General features: G+C 43.3%; 1 protein-coding gene across 2 annotated transcripts in view; it reads right to left on the minus strand.

Moving 5' to 3' along the window:
- The window catches only part of IQCA1 (IQ motif containing with AAA domain 1), a 292,578-nt gene that overhangs the window by 242,483 nt on the left and 29,995 nt on the right, over positions 1-20,100 (minus strand). For both annotated transcript variants that reach the window (XM_044303985.1, XM_044303984.1), the window contains exon 2: positions 5,762-5,877. In XM_044303985.1, coding sequence (XP_044159920.1) covers positions 5,762-5,838 — 77 coding nt within the window. In that variant the 5' untranslated portion in view covers positions 5,839-5,877. The remainder of the gene's footprint in view (positions 1-5,761; positions 5,878-20,100) is intronic.

Here is a 20,100-nt window from a genome sequence, read left to right on the forward strand (position 1 = left end):
AACAGCGTCCTCCACAGATCCCCCCCATAACAGCGTCCTCCACAGATCCCCCCCATAACAGCGTCCTCCACAGATCCCCCCCATAACAGTGTCCTCCACAGATCCCCCCCATAACAGCGTCCTCCACAGATCCCCCCATAACAGCGTCCTCCACAGATCCCCGCCATAACAGCGTCCTCCACAGATCCCCCCCATAATAGCGTCCTCCACAGATCCCCCCCATAACAGCGTCCTCCACAGATCCCCCCCTCATAACAGCGTCCTCCACAGATCCCCCATAACTATGTCATACCCAGCCGCGTTAGCGGCTCATATGAGAAAATCCAAGCAAATAGACCTCTAGCACAATTCCCTTAAAATATCGCATCGCATATCGTTATCGCAATTTTTAGGGCCCTAATCGCAATCGCACAAAATTCCCATATCGTGCAGCCCTAGTAGCTACTTAGGAAGGAGCAGAGGCTCAGAAACGCATTTAGCGGTTTTATGTCACTTTTATACCCGATGTTGACATCTTCTTAAAGAACTTTAAGCAAAACTATAGCTGGAGCAATTACCAACTGAGTTCAAGACACTATTATATTGAACAACAAAAAGGAAGTGCTTGGCGTGCAGCAGGACGAACACGTGTCTGCAGGGAGGAAAGCTGAAGTTTGAACAGCGGTACCGGCGAGTGCGGTGAAGAGCAGGAGCGGTAACGCAATACAGATAAGGCAGGGGTGAGTGCACAGCCCCACTACCTATGCCGCTCCAATCCACCGTAAATTCTGAAGTTAATCCTCCTTGAAGGTAAGCGCTATATCACATTGCCAAGCCTCGGAGCTACTGACGTCTTGCACATTAACTAACAGGCAAGTGCTGAATTCTACAGACGTACAATAAGAAGCGCTCCCTGTATTTGTCTGTAAACATTTGAACAACATTTATTGCTTGAGCACTTTGCCAATGTGAGCGCTATACAAGAGATACAAGCGATACCTATAAACGCCTATCAGCACTGCCACTTATACGAACCAGCATTAAAATAATTCGCTGTGTGTAAAGACCTATTACTACATTCGGCTTAAACAGTGGAATATCCATCAGAGGGATTTAATTGATGAAATACTGACATTTCGTGTATGAATTGGATATAACCATATTAATTGCATTTGACCCTAATCATGGATTCTATTGCCTTGATATTTTAATTATGTTCCCAAAATCATGTGGATGAATTGATTTTTAGATGTATTAATATAATAGGGGTATTGATTGTTAATTACTGATCCTCTACAACACTGAACCACAACAACCAGTTGAGGATGAATGGTTAACAAGAATAGAGTTTTGTCGTTACTGTTTTTTTTGTTTATTTTTTTTATGCAAATAAATTTGTACAAAATTTTTGCCATATAAGGTGTGCTGACATACATTTCCTAGAAGGTGGTGTGCCTATAAATACTTTATTTTTATTATTGAATATTTAAGGCCTGGGCTTTGGGTTTTCCAACCTAATAGAGCACCGGTCACCATTGCAAACAGTGTGAGCCCTACCATCTTGCTATATTTGTTCATGATTAGTGAAATTACAGCTTTACAAACACTGTTGCAGGTGAGGGACTACAGCTCAGACACCCATCACCTAGCTAAGAACCAGGCCAGACAAACATCAAGTCTGAATAACATAGTGGGCACCTATATCCACAAGTGCCTGCAGGTGCCATTAAATTGCTACACAACCAGCCACCATAACTCCTCATGTAGTGCCATTAACTGCTGGATGCATTAAAGGGAACCTGTCACCGGGATTTTGGGTATAGAGCTGAGGACATGGGCTGCTACATGGCCACTAGCACATCCGCAATACCCAGTCCCCATAGCTCTGTGGGCTTTTATTGTGTAAAAAAAACGATTTGATACATATGCAAATTACCCTGAGATGAGTCCTGTATGTGAGATGAGTCAGGGACAGGACTCATATCAAGTTAATTTGCATATGTATCAAATCGTTTTTTTTACCAAATAAAAACACACAGAGCTATGGGGACTGGGTATTGCGGATGTGCTAGCGGCCATCTAGCAGCCCATGTCCTCAGCATTATACACAAAATCCCGGTGACAGGTTCCCTTTAAGTAAAGAGAGATGGTTATACTTTTACTTCTGTCCTGATTCTTCAAACTCCCTTTCCGCTGTGCCAATCCCCAGTGGGCGATGGCCTGAGTAAGTGTACTGTGGCGCGGCATCTCATCAGGGTTACTGCTACTATCATCCTCTGCACTGGCTCCTCAGGGGCTCGCTGCACAAGCAAAACAGGAAGTCCAAGTGTTAAATCTTGAATATGAATGGACCCATAGCAAGAGCACAATTAACTCAATAGAATCCCATTTAAGCAGAATACAGTGTGATGCCAACTTCATCAAGTGCATATCTTGTGCTGTATCTCCCCCTATAAGCACTGTTCAGTCCAATACATTAAACACAATACAGAACAATAGTGAGGGTATAGAACTTCAACTCTCAGCTTGGAACTGTCAAGGTATGCTGGGACCTGTAGTCTCACAACAGCTGAAGAGGCACAGGGCTGATACTACTTCCTTAGACAACAGATAAAATAAAGTGACAGCTTAAGGCTCCAATTATAATGGAAGCCATGACGTTTTGACAGATTCCTTGTGTGACACCAATGGACCCTATTAACTTTAATGGGGTCAGCCTGAGTTTTGCCAGGGTTTCTATCATTTTTGACACAATAATGCTGAATACTGTGTTATTCTTGCCATCAGAAATGATGGATAATCAGAATGAAACCACCAATGAAAATAGAAACTGAGCATTACATAATGGCAAAATAGATATTATTTATTAGCAATAAAATTGATATTGTAATTTGTATATTTTTACTGGCATTTCCTTTTGGCAGCATATCTGTATAAATACATTGCTTTCTTAAAGGACTCAGTCATCAGTTGTTTAAACACATTTTTATGTAAAATTATGCTAAATAAATTTTAAAAAAATTGTTGGTGATTTACATTTTTATTTTCCATGTCACTACCTATGTTTAAACAAATCCTGAAGTCTTTCACTAAGCCCCACTATAGGCAGACGATTCCTATTATCAAGCAGCAGTCATCTCATTATCATCACAGGCAGGACTGCAATGAAAGGTAGCTTATATGTATAGATAACACAGGCCATTCATATTATTTAAAGAGGTGGTTCCATTAAAACAACTTATTCCCTATCCACAGGATAGGTCATGAGTGTCTGTTCAGCAGGTGTCCGCATGCTGGGGCACCTGCAGATCACAAGAATCGGGGGTTATGCTCCCCCATTTGAATGGAGCAGTAGTCATGCATGTTTGCTGCTCCTTTCAACTCGTTGGATGCTGCTGGAGATAGCACAGTGCCTCCATTCAAACGGGAAACATGGACCCCCATTCTTTTGATTAGTAGAGGGGCAGTGATCAGACACTTATCCCTTATCCTTTGGATAAGGTATGAGTTGTCTTAATGGGACGACCCCTTTAAAGGGCATCTGTCAGCAGTTTTGTACCTATGACACAGGCTGACCTGTTACATGTGCGCTTGGCAGCTGAAGGCATCTGTGTTGGTCCCATGTTCATATGTGTCCGCATTACTGAGAAAAATGATATTGATATGAAAGTGCTCTCTCCACTCTGATTGACAGGCCAGGTGTGATGACATTTTCATTGCCTGGCCCTGTCGATCAAACTGCAGAGGGCGCAGCAGTTGCAGAGAGAGCAGAGCCTCTAGGTGTAACGGTAACGCCCCCGTTGCTCCTAGAGGCTCATTTGCATATATTAAAACATCATATTCTCAGCAATGCGGGCACATATGAACATGGGACCAACACAGATGCCTTCAGCTGCCAAGTGCACATGGAACAGGTCAGTGTCATAGGGACAAATCTGCTGACAGATGCCCTTTAATGGTGACAGCTTACCTCCTCTCCCTCCCTGCGCAGTGATCTCTGCACATATCACAGATCATGCCTAGCACACTCTCCCATAGAAGTCGATGCATCATCTTCGCACTACAGGCTAAAGCGTATCTTTGAATGCTGTTCTGCCGCCCCAGAAAAGAGAAGAAACAATCTACAATAAGAAAATCTGATTAGAAAAAATATGTATCAATGTAGCGCTTAAGGTCCAGGTATTTTTTATTACAATCCAGAATGAATTGAAACAGGGTCGAGAGGAAGAAGCCATATTCAAAAACCAAAAGAGCAACTCAGATCAAAGTCTAGATCAACAGTCACGGTCAAGTTCATGGCTAAGTTCATAGGAAACTGACCCTGCAGTTGGTTGCAGATTCCCAGCCACATTCATGAGTATGAATGGAGTTTGTTTTTATGCACATTTTAAGAGCTTGCTTTGTCGTCTTATTATTACCTATAAATAACACAAATTGACTGTGAGAAAAAAAAGAAAAGGAACAAATCTAGTGTCAGGTGCCGGAGACAGGATGTTTTTTAGGGGAATTTTTTCCTGTTTCTGGTAAACACAGGGGAAGCTTTTGTGTGGCAGATGTAGGAAAGGGGAGGGCGATGTTCTGCTTTTATTGTTTGAACACCTGCTCGGCTTCTGACTCAAGAAAGCAAAGTCCCATTGATAGGATTCAGACCTGAAAAGGGAGGGATTGATGCTACTGGATAAAAAAACTTCAGACTCCAAATTTTTAATTATTTTGCTGTAACACAAGAGAAAAAGACAATTACTCCCTCTCTTAGACAGTTTCCTGCAGGGTTCCTGTGCGTACAACATCCACACACAATACTTTACTCACACCCCCAGGCAAGGAATTCAGCTCTATTATTTACGAGATTTAGAAAAAAAAAAAGGATGTTATTAGAAAACCGGAATCTTGGCAAACAAGGCACATGGAGCACACATGGTATAAATCCTTAGATACACAATATATCCATTAAACGTAGAATATTTTACAGCAATATTATAAGAGAAGGAAGACTATCACCCAATTTTTATCCTTGCATGTCTGCATTCCTTGGACTGTTTTTAATCTTCCTCTTTCTTGAGAATTTTAAGTAGTATTGATGCAAAAAAGATATTAAACGCCATTTCAGTTTTATTGCCAGAAGGGATCAGATATGAAGATTTAATTTCCGAAAACTCTGAAATTACTCACTTGTAAACCTCGCTTTATTACGGATTTCACCTCCATAGTTGTGCCAAGAATGTCTGTTTATTAAAAATCGGATTGAAGAATCAACCCCAGGTTCCTGAATTAAGGTTGCTGCCAATATCAGACATTTACTCTCCGGGATGAAGGATGCAGGTCTCATACTAATACATACCTAAGACATTTTCTGCATTCCAGATTGTGTTCTCCCACACTAATTTATCTATTTTCTGTTTTGACCTCATTGATGAATCTGAAATTGAGTAGAAGACATCTGCACTGTAGGCGCCTAGCGGATTAGATATGTGGCCTGGAAATTAACTGGGTTAATTGCATGTAAAGTTTTGTAGACTAATAGTAATTTATTAGGATATGTTCACTACTGAGCAGCATTTTATAACTATATATAATCTACATACATAAAAGTTGAGTAACTTTTGCAACTATATAGTATTACTTATTTTGCACTAATCTTGAGTTACGGTCTGTATCATTGTCTAGTGTTGCTCTCACAATTGCATCCACATCCATCACAGGTTAGTAGAGTTTAACTAATACAACTATCAGTTAAGGGGGTTGTCCCACAAAAAATATTCCAAATTTTTTAAAACAGCACCTGGCTCTGAATATTTTTGTCCTTTTCCTTATATCTCTGTCCACCTGGCTGAAGTGGCCGCAAATGCTCAGTTCCATCCTTTGATTGCCATCAGGTCTTCTGTTACACGGAGAGAACTGCAACAGAAATGGCACACTTAATTAGAAAGGACTCCCCTCCTGAGATGCAGCAGAAATGACAAACCCCTCCACAAAGGACCCACTGCTGAGAAAGGATAAATCTAGCAGAGCAATTGGAACTCTAGATTCTTGTAAGGTACAAGGCTGGCTCTAGCTTTGTTAGAAAGATATTGTCACTATATGACGTCTGACTTCCCTTTTGGAATAACCCCTTTAATTGTCTCCTGCAATAGGAGGACCTGTTGTAAAGAGAGATTTCAGCTCTGAAGCTTCAAGAATGGTATATTCAGCTCTGAATAATAACTCAGTACAAAATAAGTAAGCAATTTATTTAGAATTTGGACTCAGCTATGCTTTCAGGATAACAGTAAGTGCTATGTAGCCATCTTCATCCTTTAAAATTGGAAACAACTTAAAAAGAATCCAGGAGGGAGCCACCTCTGGGTCTGTTCATGAAAAACAGCCTCAGATATACAGTTAAACCTTAAAGGGAATGTGTTGTGAGAAAGTTTTATGTTAAACTTTTTTTTAGAATATTTTTTTTATTTGTTATTAACGTTTCCATATGACATTAGACACACATAGATATCTTTACTTTAAAAATAAAATAAATTACAACTTTAAATACCTAACAGCAGGGTATAGTTTTCTTAGAACATGGCCAGTCTCTTTCCAAAATATGCTGGAATTCCTATTCCCTCAGGCAAAGATACTATGGAATGCAAAAGCTGAATGCAGATCATCTCCACAGTCTGTTTAGCACGCACCTCCTCCCAATGGCTGATACACCCCAAGAGGATTCCCATTAGCTTCCTCAGAGGCTGGTTTATGGCTCTGTCTCTCAAGCTGGCTGCTCTTTCCCTGGGCTGCTTCTTGCATCCTCACTGCTCTTTGCTTCCCTCTACACTCTCTCTTCTACATCTAAGCCACTGCCTATGGGGAGGGAGAAGCAGCCCCACCTAGCAACTAGCTGTAAGGCCTATTAACCCTTTTGCAGACTGTAAAACGGAAATGTACAACAACTTATTTCCTACATATTTGTAACTTTTTTAACAGTGGACTACCAGCACACTCTATGCTCTAAATGCTGTTGAACTGAACACATAGTGAATACATACAGATATGTGGAGATCAAATTTTCCTGGGTGATCTAGTCGTTCATAGTTTGAGACTGCCAGAGTGGTAACCAACCTAACCTGGCTTGTAGAGGGGAATCCAAAGTACGGGACCTCTCTATGGCATCCATATGTCTGGCACTGCTGCTGCATTGTGGTTTCTGTATATAATGTATTTTCTTTATCCATGCATTGATTTTGACCCTGGATTGCCCAACTACTCTCCTGGATTAACCCTTGCTTGTCTACATTGATTACATTAATTCAACCCCCCCGACTGCCTGACCTTTCATTTCCCTTGTCACTTGCAGTATCTCCCGGTTTAACCCCGCTCTGACTTCTACTCTGAGATTAGATTACATTTTGGCCTGACTTTACACTGTTTGTTTCTTTACGTCTTCCATGCTTTGTTGGTGGTTTTAGTTCTCCATCTGCTTACGCCGCCGGTTGGCTACTACTCTGCAGACACAACAAGAAAACCCCCCAGCAATGAGGTCTAAGTCCCTATGTAGGCGTTAACGGGTGAATACCTGGGATTTCCAAAGACTCTGCTAAACTGAAAGGAGAATGCAAAGTCCAACCATGGAAACCCTATTAAAAGCAAGCAAACAATTATTTTGTACACATCAAAAAGTAATATTGTCTTTACAATAAGTGAAAATGAGTCAAATGATTCCTTCCTGTGCAATAGCCAGCCAGACACTCAAGAGAAAAAAAGGAAATAAAGATAAAAATAATGTCAGTCGGTGTGTCATTCAAAGCTAAAGCAGTAAATGTTACCCTCAGCCCAGTGTATATCTGATGACGTCATCGGCAGAGTTTGCCAAACAATGTGCTTAGCATCAGGAACAAAGCGTAGTCCTCGAGAAGAAACAGCAAATTCATTTCAGTCTGTCGTACAAAATAAGCAACGCGCAGTCCTTCAGCATCTTGTATTTGTTTGTAATGCTTCGCTGGGAACGTTCCATACAAATAAATACAATTTCTTACAATATGTTAAGAGCCTGCTTGCTGCTGATTTTACTAAGTATTTTCTAATGGTTTCCCCATTATGGAATTAAACACATGTTTGTGCACAGTCTTAGCAAATATGTTCGCTTTGAAGTGTCCCCATTCACATATTACATGTTCCTTTTTACTACGGCTACAGCGTCAGAACTAGGGCTCCGACCCAGCTTCTTAGTGCGCATTTAAACAGGTTGGGGTTGTGTGTATGTGAGTATATATATATATATATATATATATATACATACACACACAGGTGAAACTCAAAAAATTTGAATATCGTGCAAAAGTCCATTTATTTCAGTAATGCAAATGAAAAGAAATTGCATTAATGCAGCTTAAAATTAGAATATTGTGAAAAGGTTCAATATTCTAGGCTCAAAGTGTCACTCTAGTCAGCTAATTAATCCATACCCCCTGAGCAAATGGTGCCTCAAAACTGTGACTTTGGGGTTTCCTAAGCTGTAAGCCATAATCATCCAAATTAACATTAATTAACAAATAAAGGCTTGAAATATCTTGCTTTGCATGTAATGAGTCTCATATGTTAGTTTCACCTTTTAAGTTGCATTACTGAAATAAATGAACTTTTCACAATATTCAAATTTTTCAAGTTTCACCTGTGTGTATATATATATATATATATATATATATATATATATATATACAGTACAGACCAAAAGTTTGGACACACCTTCTCATTCAAAGAGTTTTCTTTATTTTCATGACTATGAAAATTGTAGATTCACACTGAAGGCATCAAAACTATGAATTAACACATGTGGAATTATATACATAACAAAAAAGTGTGAAACAACTGAAAATATGTCATATTCTAGGTTCTTCAAAGTAGCCACCTTTTGCTTTGATTACTGCTTTGCACACTCTTGGCATTCTCTTGATGAGCTTCAAGAGGTAGTCACCTGAAATGGTCTTCCAACAGTCTTGAAGGAGTTCCCAGAGATGCTTAGCACTTGTTGGCCCTGTTGCCTTCACTCTGTGGTCCAGCTCACCCCAAACCATCTTGATTGGGTTCAGGTCCGGTGACTGTGGAGGCCAGGTCATCTGGCGCAGCACCCCATCACTCTCCTTCATGGTCAAATAGCCCTTACACAGCCTGGAGGTGTGTTTGGGGTCATTGTCCTTTTGAAAAATAAATGATGGTCCAACTAAACGCAAACCGGATGGAATAGCATGCCGCTGCAAGATGCTGTGGTAGCTATGCTGGTTCAGTATGCCTTCAATTTTAAATAAATCCCCAACAGTGTCACCAGCAAAGCACCCCCACACCATCACACCTCCTCCTCCATGCTTCACGATGGGAACCAGGCATGTAGAGTCCATCCGTTCACCTTTTCTGCATCGCACAAAGACATGGTGGTTGGAACCAAAGATCTCAAATTTGGACTCATCAGATCAAAGCACAGATTTCCACTGGTCTAATGTCCATTCCTTGTGTTCTTTAGCCCAAACAAGTCTCTTCTGCTTGTTGCCTGTCCTTAGCAGGCCCGTCGCTAAGGGACAGGCAAAACAAGCAATTGCTTGGGGCCCCGAGCTGGTTGGGGCCCCGAGCTGGACGGGGCCAAACAGAGTAACTCAGAAGATTCGATGGTATATTCTAACCCCTTGCCTGGGGGTTAGAATATACCATCGGATCTGAGTTTTACGAGCTCAGTGAGATCGCAAAAACTCAAATCCAATGGTATATTCTAACCCCCAGGCTTTCCCATGGTGACGGGGACGCTTGCCTGGGGGTTAGAATATACAGGGCCACGCCGCTCACAGCAGTATATTTTAAACCAATCAGTAACTACTTTAACTTTATTCATTGCTCATTGCTGAGCTCTTAACTTGGATTATTTGGATATCTCTTACTTTGTCTTCGCTCCGGTAACTAACAGCAGGCAGCGGGGGGCGGCGCTCACTCACTGTCACTGACGTCAGGCGCTTGCTCCTCCCACTAGACGGCGCAGGCGCGTGACGTCAGTGAGTGAGCGCCGCCTGCTCTGCCTGCTGTTAGTTACCGGAGCGAAGACAAAGTAAGAGATATCCAAATAATCCAAGTTAAGAGCTCAGCAATGAGCAATGAATAAAGTTAAAGTAGTTACTGATTAGTTTATAAATATACTGCTGTGAGCGTCGGGGAGGGGGATCTGTGGATGGCACTGTAGGGGGATCTGTGGATGGCAGTGCCATCCACAGATCCCCCTACAGTGCCATCCACAGATCCCCCCCCCTCCCCTAAACAGTGCCATCCACAGATCCCCCTACAATGCCATCCACAGATCCCCCCTCCCCTAAACAGTGCCATCCACAGATCCCCTACAGTGCCATCCACAGATCCCCCCTCCCCTAAACAGTGCCATCCACAGATCTCCCCCCTAAACAGTGCCACCCACAGATCTCCCCCCTAAACAGTGCCATCCACAGATCCCCCCTAAACAGTGCCATCCACAGATCCCCCCCTAAACAGTGCCATCCACAGATCCCCCTCCCCTAAACAGTGCCATCCACAGATCCCCCCTCCCCTAAACAGTGCCACCCACAGATCCCCCCTAAACAGTGCCATCCACAGATCCCCCCCTAAACAGTGCCATCCACAGATCCCCCCTAAACAGTGCCATCCACAGATCCCCCCCTCCCCTAAACAGTGCCATCCACAGATCCCCCTACAGTGCCATCCACAGATCTCCCCCCTAAACAGTGCCATCCACAGATCCCCCCTAAACAGTGCCATCCACAGTATTTGCACTGTAAACCTCCTTTTTTATTTATATAAAGTGTGGGTGAACTTAAACTGTATGGCTATACTGTGGTTCCTGTAGGCTTTGCGTGCGTAAGGTGGGGAGGGCGTGGAGGGGGGGGGGGGCCTCCATGTCTATTTTGCTTGGGGCCCCCAAATTCCTTCAAACGGCCCTGGTCCTTAGTAGTGGTTTCCTAGCAGATATTCTACCATGAAGGCCTGATTCACACAGTCTCCTCTTAACAGTTGTTCTAGAGATGTGTCTGCTGCTAGAACTCTGTGTGGCATTGACCTGGTCTCTAATCTGAGCTGCTGTTAACCTGCGATTTCCGAGGCTGGTGAATCGGATGAACTTATCCTCCGCAGCAGAGGTGACTCTTGGTCTTCCTTTCCTGGGGCGGTCCGCATGTGAGCCAGTTTCTTTGTAGCGCTTGATGGTTTTTGTGACTGCACTTGGAGACACTTTCAAAGTTTTCCCAATTTTTCAGACTGACTTTTCTTAAAGTAATGATGGCTACTCGTTTTTCTTTACTTAGCTGCTTTTTTCTTGCCATAATACAAATTCTAACAGTCTATTCAGTAGGACTATCAGCTGTGTATCCACCTGACTTCTCCACAACGCAACTGATGGTCCCAACCCCATTTATAAGGCAAGAAATCCCACTTATTAAACCTGACAGGGCACACCTGTGAAGTGAAGTATATATGTTATGTATATAATTCCACATGTGTTAATTCATAGTTTTGATGCCTTCAGTGTGAATCTACAATTTTCATAGTCATGAAAATAAAGAAAACTCTTTGAATGAGAAGGTGTGTCCAAACTATTGGTCTGTACTGTATATCCTCTTAAGATTCTATGGTTTTATGTATCAGAACATAATAAAGAAAAAACCTGGCCCTTAAAATTAGAAAAAATACATCCTCTGACTAACAACACATGACAAAATACACAATGTCAATATTTATTTTACAAAACCTGGGCCAAAATTCAGAAGCTGTGTGTAAAAAATGAAATACACCCTTACTGCTTCCATAGAAATTAAGAGGTTAAGTAGCAGCCAGATGCTGCTAATCAAATGTCGTAGTTTTATTCCGGCCACCTCTCGGCATGTTTGTCGTGCTACGGCCGGACCTCCATTTTAGTCAATAAGGCCGGAGTGGACTTCCCGGGGCATGGTGCACTAGCGACAGCACGGATCCAGCAGGCTGTTCCCCCACCGGAGCAGCCTGCTGGAGAAGGCTGCCGCTGGTGTGAAAGTAGCACTTTGCTGCCTAGAAGCAAATAATTTGTATGAGGACAAGTGATAGCAGTAGCCATTGCTTGTTCCCATACAGTGGAGGCGATCACTATATGTAAATGCTGCTCTGCCACCACGTATCTGCACTGTAGCAGTGGATATAACCCCTGGATACGAGCAGTGTGTAATATGATGAAAAAATAAATCAAGCCATAAAAAGAAGCAATATGGACAATCATAATGCATTAGTAAGTGCCTTGTATTAACTTTGCATGATAAATGCCATTTGCTGAAGTGAGACAACCCCTTTAGGACTCTACAGACCTCTGTTATTCAATGTTCAATTTCATGACAACATACTTAGAAAATGACTAAATAAATGTGGCTTGTTTGGAAGAGTTCCCAAAAAAAAGCCTCTTCTTTCTAAAAAGAACATGGCAGCATGGTGTAAGTTTGCAAAGTTTCATCTGAACAAACCACAAGACCTCAGGAACAATGGAGGAGATTTATCAAACTGGTGTAAAGTAGAACCGGATTACACCTTTCATTTTTCACTACTCTTTTGGAAAATGAAAGGTGGAATCTGATTGGTTGTTATGGGAAACTAAGCCCGTTCTACTTTACACCAACTTGATAAACCTTCCCCAATGTTTTTTGGACAGACGAGACCAAATTGAAGATGTCTGACCATAATGCACAGCACTATGTTTGAAAACCAGACACAGCATATCAGCCCAAATACCTCATACCGACTGTCATGGTGGTGGAAGGCTGATAATTTGGGCTTATTTCCAGCCACAGTACCTAGGCACCTTACAATCAGTAATGAGCAGCAGGGGCAATATTCAAATTCGCGAATATTTGGGCAAATATTCATTCATCTTCATTCATTATTTTCTTGATTGTGAAAATTGGCATTTAGAAAATCTACGATCAACACTACTCCTAAAGTCAAACATATTGCAGCCTTCTCATTGGCCTACAAGCAAGAAGCAGTGAGGGATCAGGGGTACTGTTGAAATAAAATCTATATTCGCGATTACGAAGATATAGCACTATATTCTAGACTAGATAGTCGCGAATTCTCGAAGTGCCAATATTCGTGATAAAAATTTGCGATTAGAATATTCGCGATCAACACTACTTACAATCATTGAGTTGACCATGAACTCCACCTTATACCAAAGTCAAATGTGAGGCCATCTATGCAACAGCTAAAGCCAAAGCTGGGTCAGGACAGTGATCCCAAGTACATCAGCAAATCTAGGGCAGAATGGCTGAAAAAGAAAATAATCAAGGTGCTGCAATGGTCAGACCTCAACCCCATTGAACCACGCGGCCATTAAAAATGAAGACTGAATATACAGTGTGATCTTCATTAGTTAAATGAAAGGAAGCCACGGCTAATGGACAATACGGTTCTTGAATGCAGCATGGCCGCAATCCGACCGCCTCGACCCGGCCGCTCTGCTGTGTGGCCGTACCCTTATAGATCTCAGCAGCTTTACCTGCAGACCCACACAAAATGATGTCACAAGTAAGACACTTGGCTCTGCTACATCTTTATCCCTCTGTCAAAATTGTAAATGACTCTTACTTGATGTTGGTCGTATAGCTGAAGCAATGTTATTCTATACCGAGGGTGCGGCTTTTTTAAAAGTTCTAAATTAATACAAAAAAATATAGGAAAGTAGTGAAGGAGAAATATTCCATATGTTGCTCATATAGGTTTAGACAACAAAAGGTTCAGTAACTGGATTAGAGGAGACGTATATTGTTCCACATTCTTCATTTTCCATCTCGAACATCTTTGATTAAGGTATGGATGATCACCACGGGATTACTTCCTAAATATATATTTATCTCTTCATCTATCCATGACCAGGACATATTTTCTTTAAAGGATTATCCTCCCTGGCTGTAGCATTTCATCCTTTCCCCTCACACGCTCTCATTGTCCTCTCTTTTTGCTCTGGCAATCCTCCTTCAGATACCAAACGTGACTCGCCTATGATTTTTTAGCAAGGTGAGTGAGGGTCAGCAAACACTGAAAGTATTAACGCACATGGTATGTTTTAACCAAACATCAAATATTGGTTTTCAGAAGTTGAAATAAAGGAACCTCTGGCATTAACCTTTTCATGGTCCCTCATAATGGAGATCGCAATCTCCCTTCTTGAAAGCTGTTTGCGTTTTTTAATTATTACTATGTCAGCTTTAAATCAAGTGAGAAATTTCTGATTTTGAGGAGCAGCCTACGGATTGAAGCCATTTTACTCTAAATAAAAAGTTATTTTGTTTTTATTACCTTTGGAAAGTTCACCCACTCTACATTCCTGGTGGCCAGCCCCTCCACTTTAAACTTTCCTGACCTTTTCAATGGTACGCAGTCCCTCTAGAAAGACCCTAAGAGTCTGCTGCAGAATAACATGGCAGATAATAATCAGTTTAGGCCAGGTTAAGAATTCCATCGTATAATTTGGGAAAGCCATTGAGTTGTTGCTATAAGATTGATAGCGATTTTAATACAGGAAACAATGGGAAAGTTTTAGAGAAAAGCCACGATAAACAAGAACAGACCATGGGTGAAATTTATCAAGAGGGGAAAATTTGAAGTCCGTTTTGCTTGAGTCTGCGTTGGAGTACTTTATGCTACATTTATCAAATGTCTCATGTTCCTTGATAAATTTGTCTTATCCTTAAACCGACTACTTTTGTCTAGAGAAGCTCCTCAGTTTTCCTACTCCACCCTCTCCTGGAGTGAGAGTGATAAATCTGGAGTGAAACTCATTAACATAGCTAATCACACCTACTTTTCCACCCACATTACAAAACTGTGGTATAAAAATGCAAAAAGTTGCAAAATTGTGCGCAAGCGAGTGCAAAAAGTCACAAAAGCCCTATTTTTGTGACTTTTTGATGCCAGAATTCTGGAGTAAAGGTACAATAAATCAGGACCCATGTGTTCCCTCTAAATTTATGGAGAAGACCTCCTGCAGACAACCTCATTGCGGATTTGTGCTGTACAGAACTGCAGAACAGTGCCTGTAGAAATCTGGGGGCTCATACCTCCATGTGTCTCTAATTTCATAGGCATACAGAGGTTTTTGATCATGCAAAGAATAACTGTGATATGACCCAACTTTTACCATCTTACAGAAGTATTCTCTTCATGACGGAAAACAGTGGCACTCTACGATGGCTCACAGGCTCCATTATATAAAAATATATCGACTCCATGTTCCCTCAAAGAGGCTCTGTGCACTCAGTTGACAGTGTAAGCATAGTGTCCATTGTAGTGGCATTTAGGGGAATATCAAGTGCTCTAGAATTAGGCCCCTTTCACAAGAGCGAGTTTTCCGCACAGATGCAATGGATGAAGTGAAAGCATAGCGCCACACTAAATCCTGATCCATTCATTTCAATGGGTCTGTGCACACGTTACAAGGCTTAAAAGTTTAGAAGCAAATCTTGAAATTTTTCTGAAAATTTCTAAACCCCACTTTTTCAGGACCAGTTCAGGTCTGAAGTCACTTTGTGAGGCTTACATTATAGAAACCACCCAAAAATGATCCATTTTACAAACTACACCCCTCAAGGTATTCAAAACTGATATTACAAACTTTGTTAACCCTTTAGGTGTTCCACAAGAATTAATGGAAAATAGAGAGAAAATTTCAAAATTTCACTTTTTTGGCAGATTTTCCATTTGAATACATTTTTTCCAGTTACAAAGCAAGGGTTAACAGCCAAACAAAACTCAATATTTATGGCCTTGATTCTGTAGTTTACAGAAACACCCCATATGTGGTCATAAACTGCTGTACGGGGCACACGGCAGGGCGCAGAAGGAAAGGAATGCCATACGGTTTTTGGAAGGCAAATTTAGCTGGACAGTTTTTTTGACACAATGTCCCATTTGAAGCCCCCCGATGCACCCCTAGAGTAGAAACTCCAAAAAAGTGACCCATTTTGGAAACTATGGGATAGGGTGGCATTTTTGTTGGCACTATTTTAGGGTACATATGATTTTTGGTTGCTCTATATTACACTTTTTGTGAGGCAAGGTAACAAGAAATAGCTGTTTTGGCACCGTTTTTATTTTTTGTTATTTACAACATTCATCTGACAGGTTAGATCATGTGGTATTTTTATAGAGCAGGTTATTACGGACGCGGAGATACCTAATATGTCAACTAATATGTTTTAGTGTCTCCATAGTCCAAGAGCCATTGTTTTTTCAGTTTTTGGGCGATTATCTTGGGTAGGGTATGATTTTTGCGGGATGAGATGACGGTTTGATTGGCACTATTCGTATGACTTTTTGATCACTTGCTATTACACTTTTTGTGATGTAAGGTGACAAAAATTGCTTTTTTTTACGGTATTCACATGTAATATTTTTATAGAGCAGGTTATTACGGACGCGGCGATACCTAATATGTGTAGTGCAGTTTATTTTTACAATTTTTAATCAGTGATAAATGTTTTTTTTTTTTTCTTCACTTTTTGTTTACATTTTTTTGGCCCAGACCCACTTGGTTCTTGGATATCCAGTGGGTCTGATGTCTGTATAATACAGTACAGTACACTATAGTGTACTGTACTGTATTTTCACTTTACTTAGTCTGATCAGACTTCTGCCTTTAGCAGAAGTCTGATCAGCACCATGGACATCTGGAAGCCTGTGAAGGCGTCCGGTTGCCATGGTAACCATCACTCGCTGCCACAACTGAGCAGCGGGTGATGGGGAGGGAGGGGGGTCCCCTCCCTCTGGGATCCCATCAAGAATCGGGGGCTGAAACGGCACAGCAGCCCCAGATGGGAGAGGGAGGGAGCTCCCTCCCTGTTAACCTCTTCCGTACAGCTGTCCCTATGGATTGCGGTATGGAAGGGGTTAAATGGCTGACATCACAGCACAGATGTCAGCCGTTTCAAGCAGAGTGTCAGCAATGACACTCTGCTAAAAATGCTCGGCCATCCTGGAAATCAGAGGGGGTGGGCGGGATGATCGCGCGCCCGCCTGCCCCCCCAGAACCGCACGCACCTCCCCCCCTGCACAGCCCGCCGGCAGATAATGAGGAATGAGAGGGGAAGGGTTAAAAATGAAAATGTAGGTAATTTTAAAGTTTCTGATCCCCGCGGTCATGGACCGAGAGGATCAGAAACTTCCAACAGCGCTGCAAACCTGAATTGACCTGCGGTTTGCAGCGATCATCGATATGGGGGGGGGGGTGTCACAGGACCCCCTCGGCATTGTCCCAGGGCACACAGTTCCGATCACCGCCTGCGGCAGAGCGGTGATCAGAAATACACATGACGTACCGGTACGTCATGCGTCCTTAAGTACCGGGACATCATGACGTACCGGTACGTCATGTGTCCCCAACAGGTTAATGACCGGGAAATTAGCCTTCCTAAAGCCATAACTTTTTTATTTTTTCATTCACATAGCCGCATGAGTGCTTGTTTATCAGGATGGTGATACAGTAGAATATTGTGGCGAGGGCTGCACTGTGGTATTTGGTTCTGCCGAGGCGGGATTTGTATTGCAGGCCTACAAGATAGGGCCATTTTTAGTTTTTTTTTCCAAGGCCATTTTAAGTCCCCAGTCAGCCCCTGTCAACCACACTACTTCACAACTGACCCAACAAAACTTAAAGTAGTCTGCCACCAAATGAACATTTTCACCACCATTTGATTCTGCACTAGGATAAATGCACAATTATTTTCATTTCTCCCAAACCATTGTGGTATCCCTGACTTTACAGAAGTGTCCAAGTCACTCTGTGCAGCATTGCCCCTCCTGCTTTCTCTGCCAGTTCTTCTCTCTTCACCTTGATTGACAGGGCCAGGTATGATGACTAGGCTTGAGCGAATCGAGTTTCGGAGCATAGATCTGAAGTCGATTCGTTCACAGACTTTGTTTTAAGGCTACTTTCACACTTGCGTTCGGGGTTCCGCTTGTGAGTTCCGTTTGAAGGCTCTCACAGGCGGCCCCAAACGGATCCGTACAGCCCAAATGCATTCTGAGTGGATGTGGATCCGCTCAGAATGCATCAGTATGGCTCCGTTTGGCCTCCGTTCCGCTCAGCAGGCGGACACCCGAACGCTGCTTGCAGCGTTTTTTTGTCCACCTGGCCGTGCGGAGCCAAACGGATCCGTCCAGACTTACAATGTAAGTCAATGGGGACGGATCCGTTTGACGTTGACACAATATGGTGCAATTTCAAACTGATCCGTCCCCTATTGACTTTCAATGTAAAGTCTGGACGGATCAGTCTGACTAAGGCCTCATGCACACGACCGTTGTGTGCATCCGTGGCCGTTGTGCCGTTTTCCGTTTTTTTTCGCGGACCCATTGACTTTCAATGGGTCCGTGGAAAAATCGGAAAATGCACCGTTTTGCAGCCGAGGCCGTGATCCGTGTATCCTGTCCGTCCAAAAAATATGACCTGTCCTATTTTTTTGACGGACAACGGTTCACGGACCCATTCAAGTCAATGGGTCCGTGAAAGAACACGGATGCACACAAGATTGGCATCCATGTCCGTGATCCGTGGCCGTAGGTTGCTTTCATACAGACGGATCCGAAGATCCGTCTGCATAAAAGCTTTTTCTGATCTAAGTTTTCACTTCGTGAAAACTCATTTCCGACAGTATATTCTAACACAGAAGCGTTCCCATGGTGATGGGGACGCTTCTAGTTAGAATACACTGCAAACTTTGTACAAGACTGCCCCCTGCTGCCTGGCAGCACCCGATCTCTTACAGGGGGATATGATAGCACAATTAACCCCTTCAGGTGCGGCACCTAAAGGGGTTAATTGTACTATCATATTCCCCTGTAAGAGATCAGGGCTGCCAGGCAGCAGGGGGCAGACCCCCCCCTCCCCAGTTTGAATATCGTTGGTGGCACAGTGTGCGCCCACCATCGCCCCCCCTCCCTCCCTCTATTGTAATAAATCGTTGGTGGCACAGTGTGCCCCCACCATCGCCCCCTCCCTCCCTCTATTGTATTAAATCGTTGGTGGCACAGTGTGCCAACCACCATCGCTCCCCCCCTCCCTCTATAGCAGTAACATTGGTGGCAGTGTGCGGCCACCCATTCCCCCCCCCCATCATTGGTGGCAGCGGAGTTCCGATCGGAGTCCCAGTTTAATCGCTGGGGCTCCGGTCGGTAACCATGGCAACCAGGAAGCTACTGCAGCCCTGGTTGCCATGGTTACTTAGCAATAGTACAACAGTAGAAGATTCATACTTACCTGCTTGCTGCTGCGATGTCTGTGAACGGCCGGGAGCTCCTCCTACTGGTAAGTGACAGTTCTTTAGCAATGCGCCGCACAGACCTTTCACTTACCAGTAGGAGGAGCTCCCGGCCGTTCACAGACATCGCAGCAGCAAGCAGGTAAGTATGAATCTTCTACTGTTGTACTATTGCTAAGTAACCATGGCAACCAGGGCTGCAGTAGCTTCCTGGTTGCCATGGTTACCGATCGGAGCCCCAGCGATTAAACTGGGACTCCGATCGGAACTCCGCTGCCACCAATGATGGGGGGGGGGAATGGGAGGCCGCACACTGCCACCAATGTTACTGCTATAGAGAGGGGGGGGCCATGGTGGTTGGCACACTGTGCCACCAACGATTTAATACAATAGAGGGAGGGAGGGGGGTGCGATGGTGGGCGCACACTGTGCCACAAACGATTTAATACAATAGAGGGAGGGAGGGGGGGCGATGGTGGGCGCACACTGTGCCACCAACGATTTATTACAATAGAGGGAGGGAGGGGGGGGCGATGGTGGGCGCACACTGTGCCACCAACGATTTATTACAATAGAGGGAGGGAGGGGGGGCGATGGTGGGCGCACACTGTGCCACCAATGATATTCAAACTGGGGAGGGGGGGGCTGCCCCCTGCTGCCTGGCAGCCCTGATCTCTTACAGGGGAATATGATAGTACAATTAACCCCTTTAGGTGCCGCACCTGAAGGGGTTAATTGTGCTATCATATCCCCCTGTAAGAGATCGGGTGCTGCCAGGCAGCAGGGGGCAGTCTTGTACAAAGTTTGTAGTGTATTCTAACCTGAAGCGTCCCCATCACCATGGGAACGC

The sequence above is a fragment of the Bufo gargarizans genome, chromosome 8 (genome assembly GCF_014858855.1).
Source record: "Bufo gargarizans isolate SCDJY-AF-19 chromosome 8, ASM1485885v1, whole genome shotgun sequence".
Taxonomy (NCBI): domain Eukaryota; kingdom Metazoa; phylum Chordata; class Amphibia; order Anura; family Bufonidae; genus Bufo; species Bufo gargarizans.